The sequence below is a fragment of the Nanorana parkeri genome, unplaced genomic scaffold, assembly GCF_000935625.1.
Source record: "Nanorana parkeri isolate BGI_ZX_2015 unplaced genomic scaffold, ASM93562v1 scaffold68, whole genome shotgun sequence".
Classification (NCBI taxonomy): Eukaryota; Metazoa; Chordata; class Amphibia; order Anura; family Dicroglossidae; genus Nanorana; species Nanorana parkeri.
Genome location: NW_017306336.1, coordinates 2,066,569 through 2,082,517, shown reverse-complemented (window position 1 = coordinate 2,082,517; position 15,949 = coordinate 2,066,569). Strand labels below are relative to the sequence as shown.

Here is a 15,949-nt window from a genome sequence, read left to right as displayed (position 1 = left end):
GTCGCTAAGCCCAGAGTCCAGCGTGTCGCTAAGCCCAGAGTCCAGCGTGTCGCTAAGCCCAGAGTCCAGCGTGTCGCTAAGCCCAGAGTCCAGCGTGTCGCTAAGCCCAGAGTCCAGCGTGTCGCTAAGCCCAGAGTCCAGCGGGCCGCTAAGCCCCGAGTCCATCGGGTCGCAAAGCCCTGAGTCAAATTCATATACTGTTCTGCATGACCAGGGCAGCCATCAGAAATGTTGCGGTCTCTTACTTGGCTTTAGGCCGCCCCCCCATGCACTGCCGACACACTGAGCCATTCACACACTATTATTATACATTTAGATAAATTTGACATATACCACAGTGCTGTACTGAGAACACTGAGCCAGTCACATCAGTCTCTGTACAGAGGAGCGTACACTCTAATGTTCCCCCACAGTCACGCACTATTATTATACACTTATATAGCTCTGACATATACCACGGTGATGTACAGAGAACACTGAGCCACTCACATCAGTCAAGCTTGCAGCGGTGGAAGCAAAAAAAAAAAGAAGTGTGGTGTGCCATATAGTGAAATGGAAAGCGTCATTAAGCCCTGCGTCCAGCGGGTCGCTAAGCCCCGAGTACATCGGGTCGCGAAGCCCCGAGTCCATCGGGCCGCTAAGCCCCGAGTACATCGGGTCGCGAAGCCCCGAGTCCATCGGGCCGCTAAGCCCCGAGTACATCGGGTCGCGAAGCCCCGAGTCCATCGGGCCGCTAAGCCCCGAGTACATCGGGTCGCGAAGCCCCGAGTCCATCGGGCCGCTAAGCCCCGAGTACATCGGGTCGCGAAGCCCCGAGTCCATCGGGCCGCTAAGCCCCGAGTACATCGGGTCGCGAAGCCCCGAGTCCATCGGGCCGCTAAGCCCCGAGTACATCGGGTCGCGAAGCCCCGAGTCCATCGGGCCGCTAAGCCCCGAGTACATCGGGTCGCGAAGCCCCGAGTCCATCGGGCCGCTAAGCCCCGAGTACATCGGGTCGCGAAGCCCCGAGTCCATCGGGCCGCTAAGCCCCGAGTACATCGGGTCGCGAAGCCCCGAGTCCATCGGGCCGCTAAGCCCCGAGTACATCGGGTCGCGAAGCCCCGAGTCCATCGGGCCGCTAAGCCCCGAGTACATCGGGTCGCGAAGCCCCGAGTCCATCGGGCCGCTAAGCCCCGAGTACATCGGGTCGCGAAGCCCCGAGTCCATCGGGCCGCTAAGCCCCGAGTACATCGGGTCGCGAAGCCCCGAGTCCATCGGGCCGCTAAGCCCCGAGTACATCGGGTCGCGAAGCCCCGAGTCCATCGGGCCGCTAAGCCCCGAGTACATCGGGTCGCGAAGCCCCGAGTCCATCGGGCCGCTAAGCCCCGAGTACATCGGGTCGCGAAGCCCCGAGTCCATCGGGCCGCTAAGCCCCGAGTACATCGGGTCGCGAAGCCCCGAGTCCATCGGGCCGCTAAGCCCCGAGTACATCGGGTCGCGAAGCCCCGAGTCCATCGGGCCGCTAAGCCCCGAGTACATCGGGTCGCGAAGCCCCGAGTCCATCGGGCCGCTAAGCCCCGAGTACATCGGGTCGCGAAGCCCCGAGTCCATCGGGCCGCTAAGCCCCGAGTACATCGGGTCGCGAAGCCCCGAGTCCATCGGGCCGCTAAGCCCCGAGTACATCGGGTCGCGAAGCCCCGAGTCCATCGGGCCGCTAAGCCCCGAGTACATCGGGTCGCGAAGCCCCGAGTCCATCGGGCCGCTAAGCCCCGAGTACATCGGGTCGCGAAGCCCCGAGTCCATCGGGCCGCTAAGCCCCGAGTACATCGGGTCGCGAAGCCCCGAGTCCATCGGGCCGCTAAGCCCCGAGTACATCGGGTCGCGAAGCCCCGAGTCCATCGGGCCGCTAAGCCCCGAGTACATCGGGTCGCGAAGCCCCGAGTCCATCGGGCCGCTAAGCCCCGAGTACATCGGGTCGCGAAGCCCCGAGTCCATCGGGCCGCTAAGCCCCGAGTACATCGGGTCGCGAAGCCCCGAGTCCATCGGGCCGCTAAGCCCCGAGTACATCGGGTCGCGAAGCCCCGAGTCCATCGGGCCGCTAAGCCCCGAGTACATCGGGTCGCGAAGCCCCGAGTCCATCGGGCCGCTAAGCCCCGAGTACATCGGGTCGCGAAGCCCCGAGTCCATCGGGCCGCTAAGCCCCGAGTACATCGGGTCGCGAAGCCCCGAGTCCATCGGGCCGCTAAGCCCCGAGTACATCGGGTCGCGAAGCCCCGAGTCCATCGGGCCGCTAAGCCCCGAGTACATCGGGTCGCGAAGCCCCGAGTCCATCGGGCCGCTAAGCCCCGAGTACATCGGGTCGCGAAGCCCCGAGTCCATCGGGCCGCTAAGCCCCGAGTACATCGGGTCGCGAAGCCCCGAGTCCAGCGGGGCGCTAAGCCCTGAGTCAAATTCATATACTGTTCTGAATTGCTGTATAAATGTATTGCTGGGACTTGTAGCCCACTGCTGGTGCCATTGTGCATTAGAGTGTAAGCTCCTCTGTGCAGAGACTGATGTGACTGGCTCAGTGTTTTCTGTACAGCACTGCGGTATAGGTCAGAGCTATATACATGGGTAATAATAGTATGTGACTGTGGGGGTGCATTAGAGTGTAAGATCCTCTGTACAGAGACTGATATGACTGTGGGGGGACATTAGAGTGTAAGCTCCTCTTTACAGAGACTGATGTGACTGGGGCAGCAACAACTACGTTTTCCATCAATTAGTCAGCTTTCGATACCTACCTTTGCAATTTGACTGCATTGAGCAAAACAGACCAGAGCTTCTGGTATAACTAAGTCCAAATACTAACTGTGAGCTTGTGTGAGGTTTACTATTTTTACCAGTTTTACGATTTATATTAAATATATAAATTCGTTTTTAAAGGTATTGCAGCAAGAAATAGTTTTTTGTTCTCACTAATTTGTAAGTCACATACTGTATGCATAGTAAAACACTGCTTAATTCACTTACAGGGTGAACTGAATGGACACAAAGGCCTTGTCCCTTCTAACTTTCTGGAAGAAGTGCCTGATGATGTTGAAGTCTACGTTTCTGATGCACCATCTCGATACCCTCCAGATACACCAATTCGGACAAAAGTTAAAAGAGTAAGTTGTTGCCTTCAATGTCTCTGCTAGTTTTATTAAAAACAAGCGTTACTGAATACAAGGTTCTTAATCTTCCCTTAAAAATTGACTGAATTTAACTTAGTCAAAAGCTCATTTGGAGAGAATTTCCATGGAGCAAGATGCCTCCTGTCCCCCCAACAGTCCTGTTTTTTTAGCTGCATTTACATACTTCACCTGCAGAAGAAGTGTAGTATTTCAGGTTGACCTTAAACTACAGTGGTTCTTTGGGTAGGGTTGCACTGATACAGTTCTTTTGGTATCGAGTACAGATATCTATATTTTGGTACCCGATAACGAGTACCGATACCGGTACTTCTGATAGCATGGAGTCATTACATGCCGCCAGGCTTCCTAATTGGCCAGGAAGCCGGCTCCATGTCCCCTCGGTTCTATGTCCTGTAATGTACTCCAAGAAAAGGATTTTACAGGTAAGACAAAAATCCTGTCTTCTTGATTGTACATTGCAGTGCATAGGATAGTATTCTGGATCATTGTGATCTCCAAAAGCAGTCTAACTGAGGGGTACACATCACACAAAGACTAATAGGTCCCATGGAAAAACAACAGGTTAACAGCAGGGGTTCAAGGGAGTCTACAGTCATCTGAAGAACCTTACAACTGAATCTGTCATCAGCTGAGGCCTGAACTTACACTGTGTAAACCTGTAAACAGAAGACCAGGTGGCAGCCTTGCAACCTGATGCTGAAAAGCACATGAAGCACTAACCGGTCTACTGGAGTGCACTTTGATTGGGAAAGGGAGAGTCTTGCCCTTGAGTTCATAAGCTTGCATGATGAGTTGTCGACTCGACCTATTGGTAGTGAAACAAGCTGTCCCCTACGGTGACCTGCAGGGACAACAAACAGGGTCGGACTGTCAAAAGGGAGCTGTAGCTGAGAGAGAAACTCGAACAGCGCATACCACATTCAGACAAAGGTGGGAAATCTACTTAGGATGTATAGAATCAGGACAGAAAGATAGTAAAGGTGGAAGGAAGAAACTACCTTGGTAGAAACCTGGTCCTCAAAACATCCTTGTCCTACCTTGTATAAAATGGCACAGAATACACTCATATAGAGGGTAAAAAAGAGGGATGTCAATATATATATATATACACTGCACATATCCTACTTACAGTATGAAAATATATAAGTTCTATTTGTATAAAAAACCTTTTCTTATATCAAAAATTATCTTTATACATACAAAATAAAAAAAGAGAATGTACTATATATACAAAAGAACTAATCCTCGAGCGTGAACTGCTGCTCATAAGTTTCACATTATTAGGACACTAGTAAAAAACTACAGCAAGCTGGGAGCGGAAGCTTTGTTTCCCAGTGCCCAGTCTCCTGAAGCTGGTAGCATAACCCAATGTTCCAGACTACTATCCTGTGTCCCGATCAAGCAAATATTTGACTATACAGTAAGTTGTTTATATGTATTTTGTGACTGTCACATAAAAGGTGAGAAGTATCTGATAGATTTGCATTCCTGTATTTTACCATGCTGATACTAACTGTTGGACTGTGACAGCTTATACAGTGATCATATCATACAACCAATTTGTTTTTGTTTTTTTTAAGTTAAACACATATCCGTTGTTCTTAGCATTACATATCTATTACTGCTTATTTGTCATGCCTGGATATTGAGGTAAAGTTGTGCTACATCATTTAATGCCATCTTGTTTTAAATGAACTAAAACTCACTTTTATAATAATTTTTCCATTAACTTTTTGTTTGTGTCATCACTGCTATATTTTCTGTTTTGTCCTTGCTCATCTACTTTGGAACAGAAGAAGAGTGTTCATTTCACACCTTAATGAGGCAGTATAGCCTTCACGTAAGTGAACAACTGAAGATACCATTGGTTTGTGCTATAGACCGAGTGAAGGAACAACTTCAAATAAGGCAAAGCACACAAAACAATGTATGAGAGAAGTTTGTAACATAGGCGCAAAGTTTTTATACCTTTAACTGACACCACCTAGGCAATGGTTACTGACCTTTGATTGATAACTATTTTGAAAATATGCATGTGCTGTTTTTTTTTTTTTTAACCTTTCCCTATAAGCAACATTCCTTTAACTGCCCTTCCCACCCAAATGTGTTAAGAGTGTATGGAAGAATTTAAAGCCAAGTGTGTATCATAGGTGATCACAATGTGCCAATTTAGTCTTCCAAGGTACATAAAAACTTTATTCATGTAATTGTGAATGTTACAAGTCTCTCATATGTGAGAAAACATCATTGTCATTTTCTGTGATCTAAAGCAAATCTAAAGGTGTATGTTTCAATGCGATTCTTCAGAATCCATTCCTAAAAAGTTTTCAAAACGTCTTCTCAGATTGAAACAAGAATGACGTAGGCCTATAGGCAGGTTATCTGTGCACCTTGAACACAGTATAATATGCAGGTCTGAAACATACAGCTCTGCTACTCAATGCCGTACATACAACCAAACCATGGTATCTTCAGATGTGTGCCAATGGGATGTTTGATTGATTTTCTTTCCCGAGTATTAGATGCTGACCTTGATTTTGAATCAGAATAAGAGTAGAGTCCTCTTTAGCAACATACAACATGCAGCAAGTTTTTTTTTCCCTACAAGACTTAACATTTAAAAACACCCTTGCCATCATAGTGGGGTTTTTGATTTTAATATTGATGTGCTATAATACTAAGGATTGGTATGAAAACATGCATGTGAAAGAGGTGCTTTATTCTTACTGATTCTAATTAAGGCTCAAGTTAGTCTAGCTGTGTGACTATCCTTCTAATCTACTAATGGCAACATTGAGTTTAGTTTCTACTCTTAGCCTTTCCCAAAAAGAATGCAAATGCAGGTTCAAACCTGGATCTGTACCACGGCACTATATTGACTTGTTAAATCACACATGCTTTCCAAACTCATGGGAAATTGCTAGCTGGTCTTTGGCTTCCCCACCAAAGAACATACTCAGTTCTTGCAATTGTTGGAAGTGTTCCTCTGCAAGTAAATATTGCAAGAAGAATGCACAGCTAAACTCACTTTTTCATTTAGTTACTTTGTGGCTCATTTGCTTCACAGGTCCCTTCCGAGAACACAAGTACACCCAGAAGAGCACCTTCTCCAACAGTCCATCTTCATTCTGTGTCTCCACCATCTTCTATGGGCACTGGGAGCCCAATGAGAAGCAGAGAACGATCTTCAAAGAAGAAAAAAGGTCTACTTTCCAAAGGGAAAAAACTATTAAAAAAACTTGGGGCAGTCAAATGAGTTATCTGAGTAATCATAACAGTTCACCAACTAAAGTGTAAGGCAATCTATAGCCTGGCAGTTTTAAACGGCAACTAATAAATAAATAAATCAACAGGAGAACCCTTAAATCCTCAAACTAGCTTAAAATAACAATTGGGAGATGGCTTTATGTGTGATAATGTCCCTTACAGGAATTACAACCTGAAGGAAAAGTACAAAAACAATGGCTGGCCCAATACTGAAGCTACTAGTTTATATGCAGCCTTGATGTTTTTGCCTTACTTGATGCACAATGATTTGTAATGTTCAATATATGTACAGATTATATTCTTTGTAGGTTTTGTGTGCATCCAGTCGTATTCTAATTGTAATATTTGTGATTGAAGAGGTCACTGACTGACCAGTTGAACCTTTACATAAATGGAAAATCCAGAATGATATATTCTCTGATTTTCATGTATAGTCCAGTCAGCCCTTTGTCCATTGTTATGAATGACCCGCAGTCATGAACTGGTATTATTCACAGCCAAGTCAATTACTTTCCATTAATCCATACAACCTAATGTGATAATACCACCACTTCTACTAATTTCAGATTGGCCTCCTCAACTGTATCATCACTGCAAAAATTCCTGTGACTATTTTATATATCCATTTGTAAGTTGTTTTTACTCTTTATACATGATTTTCAGACTGCCTTGTTTTGTAAGATGAAGGTTTACAATTAAACGCTCCCCTCATAGTGTATTCAAGTGTACATATATTGTGCTAGAGTTATAAAAATTAAATTATTGGCCTAAATGTGATTAAAGTGTTGTGTGGGCGTGTGCATGTGTACATTTGATGTGTAAATTATTTTATATAAATAAAATTTGATATTTTGCACAAAACCTTCTGTTTTATTTTATTCAACTTTATCATTCAAACCATGCAAGAAAACATTAGTATCTGTATAGACTCCTCTTTGCACACTATAAATCTTGGCAGCATTCCAGGGCATATTTTACCTCTAAAAATCCTCAAATTGCACCCTCACCAGTTTAAGCTGCCACTACTATGCCAATGATTACACTGTGGTTGTGTTATGGTGACACCTCCTGGCAGCTGACATGCGCTTCCCTGAGGGGCAGAGTCTAAATACCAGCCGGTGTCCACCAGAGCTCCTGATGGTGAAGATGGGCTCGGCTGCTTGCTAGTAGCAGGTCGCAATCCCCAAGGTTGCCCCGCCAAGGGATGGACGAGACAGGAGGGCTCCAATGAGGAGACAATAGTCAGATCCAGGCAGGGTTCAAGGCAGGTGGCTAGCAGAGGGTGGTCAGACAGTCCCAGGTCAGCAAGGAGTAATCAGAGGATAAACGCAGGAGACAAGAGCAAAGTCGGGTCCAGGCAGAATATCAGGGCAGGCAGCAAGCAAAGAAGGGTCAGGCGGTCCATGTCAGCAACGAGAAAACAGCAGGAGCTCTTTAGACAAACAGGAAGCTGGCAAAACGACACAGCACCAGCTCCTTGCAGAGCTGGCTTAAATACCCTTCTGAGTAATGTCAGAACTATTGGGCCGAAAGGAATCGATTTCATAGGCCTAAACATGTCATTTTACAGATGTGTCTATGGGCATACTAGTAGCCATTTTGTCTATGTGCTATAAGGTGAAAATAAGTTCATTCTTTTCTTGTACAGAGACCTTCACAGAGAAATTAGGAATGTTAATATAAACATTCTTCAGATCGTAAATGGTGGGGGTCTCAGACGCATATTAGTTAAAGATAGTGCCAGCCTGTGTAGGGCTTGATTGATTACTTTCTTGCCTCCCTACAAGAAATTGGAGTCTTCTAAAGAGTTTTTTTTCTCTTTGTTCAATGAATTGAAGAAAGGGGCTTATTTAAAAGTTCCTTATGAAACCTTACTATTCATTGCAGTAATAAATATTAACAACAATGTTATTATATTATATGTAGCATCTATCTGCCTACTTAATTGACTGATTTTAAGTAAAAATGTTATACATGTACTTTTATATATCCAAACTATATTATCAGGTTTCACGTCAGTAATCACGTGATAGATCAAACCAAGCCCACACCGCAGGGGGGGATATAGAGAGGGGACCAGGAGCCCAAGAGATTCGAATGCCATCATCAGAGAGAGTTGAACAAGACAAGGCAGTAAGCAAATTCATTCCAAGGGGATAGGTCAGAAGCTGAGGACGGCTGTCCTAGAAACTAAACTAAAGAGATCCTGACTATCCCTGGTTGCTGACTTCTTCCAAAACAACTAAGTTTAAATTGCTGGTAAAGTATACTTTATATCTGTATATTAGGCAATTCATCAGCTACATATATATATTCGGGTAAACCATTGAGTTCTTGTAGGATCTAGATTGATCTGAGATAATTTTTAACTGCAGTAAAAATTGTGTCTTTCAATCTGGGGAGATAATGATATACGTTTGTTTTATACATTTGTATAATCTCCAGGAAACTGATTTTAGTTTCTAGTCAATGGTTTAGTCTGATATATATTGAATTAAACTGGTGGTAATTTTTCTCTACTTTGACTGGTCTGGGCTTATTGCCAGCCCTGTGCATGATGGGATAAATATCGCCCATGCGCTGTGAAAGTTAGAGTTTGTGAATATCTGTGCTGAGAGAAGTCACATGTCAATTCTGAGACTTTCGTTTTCTTGTTCTGTGTGATACTGAGAAGATACACATTACATTTAAAAAGTCGTGTTATCTTGGTTACATTTATATTTTGAACAATATCCTGTGGTTATGTTATTTTATGAATTACCTGTGTTATCAAATTGATTGATATTATCTGATCCATATTCTTTGTTTGTCACCAATTATATTTTATTATTATTTTTGCACTGATGTTGATAAATAATTATCTATATTTTGTATACTTTGGTATTCCTCTTGTCTTCGAAGTCAGCGCAAATGAAAGAACTCGCGTAAATTTTGATTTATGGAAATACGTTGGGAATCTCCTTAATTATAGATTTTTTATGGTTTCCATAAAAAGAACTGTATATCAGAGCAGTATAAACATTCTGACAGTAAGAGACGACACGCCCAGCCTCAGGGTACACTGGAAGTCTGGAAGTCCTGGTCTGGAATCTTTTACTATTACTAGCCATACTGGCCTGGACTCTGTGCGATCCATTAGTAGCGGATCTTCTGGAAATCCTGGCTGGGATTCTCAGAGGAGAACGGTAAACCCTGACAGATACTCTGAGCTTACTATAACATGTTGATAGTCTCAATGCAAGATGGGTAGATGACTACTTTTTAATACTCCGGGCAGATTTATAGATAAAGTCTCGACACAAACACATGGGAAAAAGTAGTGGAGATGTCTTTCCGTGGAAAAATTACCATATGAATTATCTGCTAGGTAGTTTTTTTTTTGTCATTTAGAATAATTTATGTGTTCCAGTGCTTAGTTCACATGATATAGATCTGGTTTAAAGTGCTTCTATAGCCAAAACTTGTTTAGCTTTGTGAAGATTAAGGAAAGGGCCTCTGTAAGCAGCAGAAACCCATAGCAGCAGAGATCTGGACTCCTTCAGAACAATGCATAGCTGCAGCTGAAGATGTCTGTGTAGCTAGCTCAGTGCAAAACTAGGCACCTAGACAGGAACATGCCCAGACTTATCACCCTAAAAGCATTGGCTGACTCATCAATGCCATCACTTAAATGGGACATCCTCCATCCAGTATGCCCTCCCTGTAAGCATACCCCTAAGTAGGCTCTTTAGGAACAGGGCTGCACTGCAATGTATAACTGTCCTGGACCTGTAAAGCACCTTGCAGCAATGGCACAAAGGGCTAAGGATTGTGCCCGACAGTATCCTAAACATATTACAGGCCTCCTTATATGTTCCTTCAAACTGGATCCAGGTACAATCCTCCAAAGCTCTGATGAGGAGAAAACGAATCTGGATAGCTGCCGCAACGGCTGTAAGCAGCATCCAGGAAACTTGCTGGAAGAGGGAGTGGAAAGGATTATACAGGGCTGTTGTCACAGCTTTGATTTGACATTGCATAACTATCATAAATAATATTTAAGATTTGCTGCTTACATTTTAAGGTGCTTTATACTTGCTTACAAATTCTGCCTAGCTTCCCCCTATGTAATGTTAAGAAGGGGCTGTGAAAGTTATGCTTACTCTAAATAACCCTGTCTACAACTGATAATGAAATCTGCCAGCACAGTACAAACTAGATTTGAACACTGTCTGCCCTAAGAAAGAGTTAAAGATTGAGAGGAATCCCAGTGTCTCCCTCAGTTTGAGACTCTATTTTCAAAATCAGCTCAGAGTAGCTTGGAATGTGCACAAAGGCCTTCACCAAAGCAATATCTAAAGTGTAAAAAACTTATTTAAAAAAAATATTCTTAGGTACACCGTGTGAAATAGTGAAACCACTGCCCTGGAGCTGTATAGCACCCTGTGGCTAACCCAAAATGCTGCACTATGTGCCAAGGTGGGGTCTTCAGTTCAGCGGGGTCTGAGTCCTGGACCAGAAGCTGGGGGGGTCCTGATCTAGAAGCTGCAAGCAAACAATCTTGAAAGAAGAAACATGCCAAGCATAGGAATAATGGTAACTAAACTACCATGTTACCCTGAGGAGACATCCGTCACCTAAGGACACTAGTCAAAAACAGGATTTTCTGGAGTGGAAGGACTTATATGAGGATCCTCACGGCTCTGGCCAGTGCCCAGTCACCTGATCATACCTGCATATCATCCAGTCGTCTCTGAATATTCCTGAGTCCTGTACGATCAAGAAAATCAATAATTTATTTTAATGTCCACTGAGGGACAGTGTTTCATATTCATGAACCGTTGGACATCCACAAGCAGTTCAGAAAACAGAGTGGTATGTAACCCCAATAAAGAGTTTAGTAAGGAGAGCCCAACCAAACAAAAATAGAGCTCAAAAAGCTACCTGCAACACTTTTTGACCAGAATGTGTGCTGCCAAAGGCCTTTTGCAGTATTACAAACCTAAGACACACAAGCCTGGTGGTGAAAGACTCGAGATTCGCCCACTACTTTGGTGGAGGAAATAAGGGGACCTTTCTCTTTTACCAGATATGCCTGAACAACAGTACAGATGCTCCTCGCTTAACGACTTACCTGTTTTGCGACCACTCGCACTTACGACCGACCTCCGAGCAACCTCCGACCTCGCACGTCAGCGTCAGTGCGACGTGTCACCAGGGGAAGTGACGTCCTCCGATCTTCACTGCGGGTCCCGGTGAGTATTTTCATTGCCTGATGTACAGTACACTGTTTGGTACTGTACATCTGCAACGCTATACAGTACTGTACTAATGCAGTACAGTACTGTATAGAGTTCCTCACTTAACGACCAATCCGTTTAACGACCTGGTCGTAGGAACGGAACTCGGTCGTTAAGTGAGGAATACCTGTATTGCAAATCCACCTGGGATAAGTGAAACTGGAAGCTAGTGCTTCTTTCTGAGGATCTCCTGCAATCCGACTTTCTGAATGGAGCTGTGGCATTCAAATAGACTTTGACAGCATTTGCCACATCTAAACAATGGAGTACAATCTCCTTAGGATGCATAGGACATGGACAAAAAGAACGCAAAGCAATGGGGTTGATTTACTAAAGGCAATTAGGGTATTTACTTTGTAAGGGAATTTTAGAGTGTTGTACAGGCAGAAGAAACACTTACTTGTGGACAGTGCAGCTATCTGGATTTGGAAAGTTTTTCTTTCAGATGCTGTGATCAGTAAAGCCTTTCAACACTGATCCTGGAAGCAAAGTGTTGCACAAGCAGAGGAAATGCTTGCTAAAGTATATGGTGTGCTGTTTATTGTCGGGAAAGTGATCAGAGTTCCAGCACTTGTGGTGGTAATCACTTCATGTTATATGTACGCCACTCACTGAGAGAAAAATGTTCTGAACTGTGTGGACTGGTTTATAAACGAAGTGGGACTTTATATACTTATACTGTTTCCAATCACTTAGATTAGTTCTGATTTTTTTTTTTTACGTTGTTGGATTGGGGGATACACTGTTTTTAGAGCTTCATTCACTTTGTAAATGGAGTGCTGCACTATTTTGTTATATAGTTGCAATAAGGACCCTGATGGTGCATACATTGAACGGAAGAGGGACTCTTTGTCCATGGGGTCTTTATAAAAGAACTCATCGGAATAGTAGTAGTCCAGTCCACTATTTTTCACTGCAAGGGGAAAATGACAGAAAAATACTTTGTGTGGAGTAAGGGCCTGTGTAGATCAGGGGTCTCAAACTCAATTTAGTCGGGGGCCACTATACAAATTTTTCAGTCCCATGGGGGCCGCTACTATATATGGTACCAGTTTGAATGTATGCACATGTTACAAGTGGCAACAGTCACCGATTCAAATTAATGATCGGGTGACAGCTGCTGCATGTAAACGCCTGCACACCGCATGTAATCATATGTGAAAGGATTACATGCAGTTAGGAATCAATCACTCTCCCTGGATACATGATTGTTTATCCAGGGAGAGTGATTGTTTTTGTAACTGCATGTAATCGTATCACATATGATTACATGCGGTATGCAGGCGTGTACATGCAGCGGCTGTCACATGATCATTAACTTGAATGGGTGAAGGTTGCTGCATGTAAACGCCAGATTAATTATTCCTGTGCAAGAAAACGCAAGTTTGTGACACTGGAATCCCTAATCGCACCTGAAATATAGGGGACTCCACCCCATTCCAATCTCCCCCCCTCAAACATAATAATACACCCCCCTTCCAATCCCCCCCACACACACATAATACACTTTAATGTCTAGTGCAGACCTTACTAATCATCCATGATTCGGCCGGAGCTCAGAATTGACAGAGCTCCGGCTGGAGCTGACAGGAGCAGCTCTGCATCCGACACGGTCCTTGACCGTGTGCCTGACTTGTCAGCTGGCCACATAGTACCGACTCACGGGCCGGTACTTTGAGACCACTGGTGTAGATGCTTCCAATCCTTATAGATAAGTTCATCAACAATGGATGGTGAGAAAACACCTTAAAGCAACATAAAACCCTGAGCTTTTTTTTCCTGTTACACATCTACACAATGGACATTCTCCAAAGCCAGTTATTTGTTTTAAAATAAAGTCTTACTATTTTAATGTTTAGAAAGTCTGTTGTGCTCGCTCCCATTGCTCTTCTCTCCAGGCACACTTCCTGTCACTTAATAAGTGCCGTGCGCATTGCTTCTGGTGATGTGCAAATCTTTGCCTACAACTCCAATGAGGCAGGGAGGAATCATCTCTCACTGCACACAGCTGCCTCCTCACTATACACTGCGACAGTTTAATTGCTTGTAATCTGATCTGCAATGCTCTGAATGATTAAAACTAGAGGGGAGGATTTGTGGGCAGAGACTGAGAAGACACGCTCTCAGCATGTTGTAGTCCTTCACTTGAACGAGCACAGAGAGTGGCTACTTTTCAGCTCCCATACGGACCATGGAGAAGAAAAGTAGCCAGCCTCTGGCAGGAAGTTGTGAATGGAGAAAAATAAAATGGATTTTGGAGCCTTTAGAGCTGAATAATGACAAAAAAGGTACACATTAATTTATTATGTATATAATAGAAGTTATTTTTATTTAGTTTTTGGGTTTAGTGTCGCTTTAACAGACCATTTAAACTTGTAAGAACAAAGACCTTTCCACTTGCTTTGAAAGAGCGGTGGATACACCAACTTAAAGTGACATTAAACCCTCAGATTTTTTAACATAAACAATACTGTAATGTGTGCCTTACTGTAATCCATGGTTGTTTCCCTTCTCTTTGCTGCTCTTCCTTTTAAATCCGTATCTCTTCTCATGCTGGGCAGAACTTCTGTTTTGCAGCAGACTGCCTTGTCTCAGGAATGGATATATGGTGTCTGTGTGTAGGTTTGCAATCTCAGCAATATATTCTACAGCAATGCAGAATACCTTCAGCTATAGAGGACTACAAATCCTAGCAATACATTATACAGCAATGCAGAATATAAGGCTACATACAATGTGTTGCTACCCATGGCTGTGTGGGGTCTCACCAGGGCTATACGGGGGCTCAGAAGCATGTGTGGGTTCTCCCCAGGGCTGTGTGCAGGTCTCACTATGGCTGTGCAGCGGCAGAGTCTAACCATGGTTGTGAGGGTGGTGGGAAGGAGGAAGAGATTTGGGGCCGGACTGGCACTGGAAACAGGTGCTGCGAGGTACCTAGCAAGTGCAGGACATTGTGGCAGCCGAAGATATTTAAAAATTTAAAGTGCTGGTATCAGGGCATTATCACGAGTACATCTAAAAATGCCCATTATCGGCACCGATACCAGCGCATCCCTAATTGTAACAAAACTCACCACATAGGGACACAATGTAGACAAATTAATTTGAGTATATTATTCATTTTCACAAGAAAGAGCCATCAGATCTTGCCTGTACTTGGTAAATGTGTAAACTTTATGTGTACATTGCATTGCTTTTTTATGTTTCCAGCTAAATACAAGCAATTGAAAATATAACACATATGATAAATGAACACACAATTCTATATTTCTAAAATCTGTAACTGTTAACTACAAAATCTAATCACCACATTGTGAAACTACACTTTTTAATCAGCACTTATTGCAAGTGCAATGTAACAAAACAAACTGCAAGAATGAAAAAACATGAATGCACATCTTCATTTCTACTCATTCAAATCTTAGAGCTGATTTACTAAAGGAGTTGAGTATATTCACCTTTCAAGTGCATTTTCACTTATCTTAGTAAATGAGGTGGAACAAAGTAAAAACTCACTTTGCAAAGAATACCCAATTATGTGAAAGGAACGTGTAAAAACAAAAAAAATTGATTTTTACTCACATGATTGTCAGCACAGCTTTACCTCATTCACTAAGCTGAGTGAATCTTCTCTTTTTTTAAAGTGAATTTTTACTTAGCTCCGTAAATGAGGTGAAGTTGTGTGGACTTCAATGCACACATTTTGTTCCCTAAACACATGATTGTGTATTATTTGTAAAGTGAACACGCTCCAGTTCATTTATAAACCGGGGTCTTTATCTTCAAATTAAGTTGCAAACAATCTGCCAATTAAACAAATATTGAAATGACAAAATATTGAATGTTTGTATTGTAATTAAGATAGAAAAATATCAAAAGTGCCATTTTTTTTCACTTTAAGGCTGTAAATAAACCAAAGCCATAATCAGGGTCCATATATTGTTGCTCATGGAAGTGCACATATCTGAAAAGGGCAAGTATTCATTTTTTTCAGGTTTACTCATACTAGCCATTAGGAAAGTCCAACTTATTTTCCTTGGCAATATAGAATGGGTGTGTCATTATTTATAACAATCAGAAACATAAAATGGCAAACATGTCTGAATTAAGTGGTTGAAGCTTAGTATTGAATAGACAGCAGCATATGGCACAAGTAACATTTTATAATTGTAACTCTTTAAATTTTCTGAGCAAGAGGACAGCTATTGGCATAAAGGATTGAACATAAGAAAAGCCAGATTTGTT

At 43.3% G+C, this 15,949-nt stretch overlaps 1 protein-coding gene across 3 annotated transcripts in view; it reads left to right on the top strand.

Moving 5' to 3' along the window:
- The window catches only part of RIMBP2 (RIMS binding protein 2), a 250,479-nt gene extending 243,244 nt beyond the window's left edge, over window positions 1–7,235 (top strand). For all 3 annotated transcript variants that reach the window (XM_018576485.1, XM_018576484.1, XM_018576486.1), the window contains 2 exons: window positions 2,997–3,131; window positions 6,226–7,235. In XM_018576485.1, coding sequence (XP_018431987.1) covers window positions 2,997–3,131; window positions 6,226–6,414 — 324 coding nt within the window. In that variant the 3' untranslated portion in view covers window positions 6,415–7,235. The remainder of the gene's footprint in view (window positions 1–2,996; window positions 3,132–6,225) is intronic.
- Window positions 7,236–15,949: the final 8,714 nt, after the last annotated feature.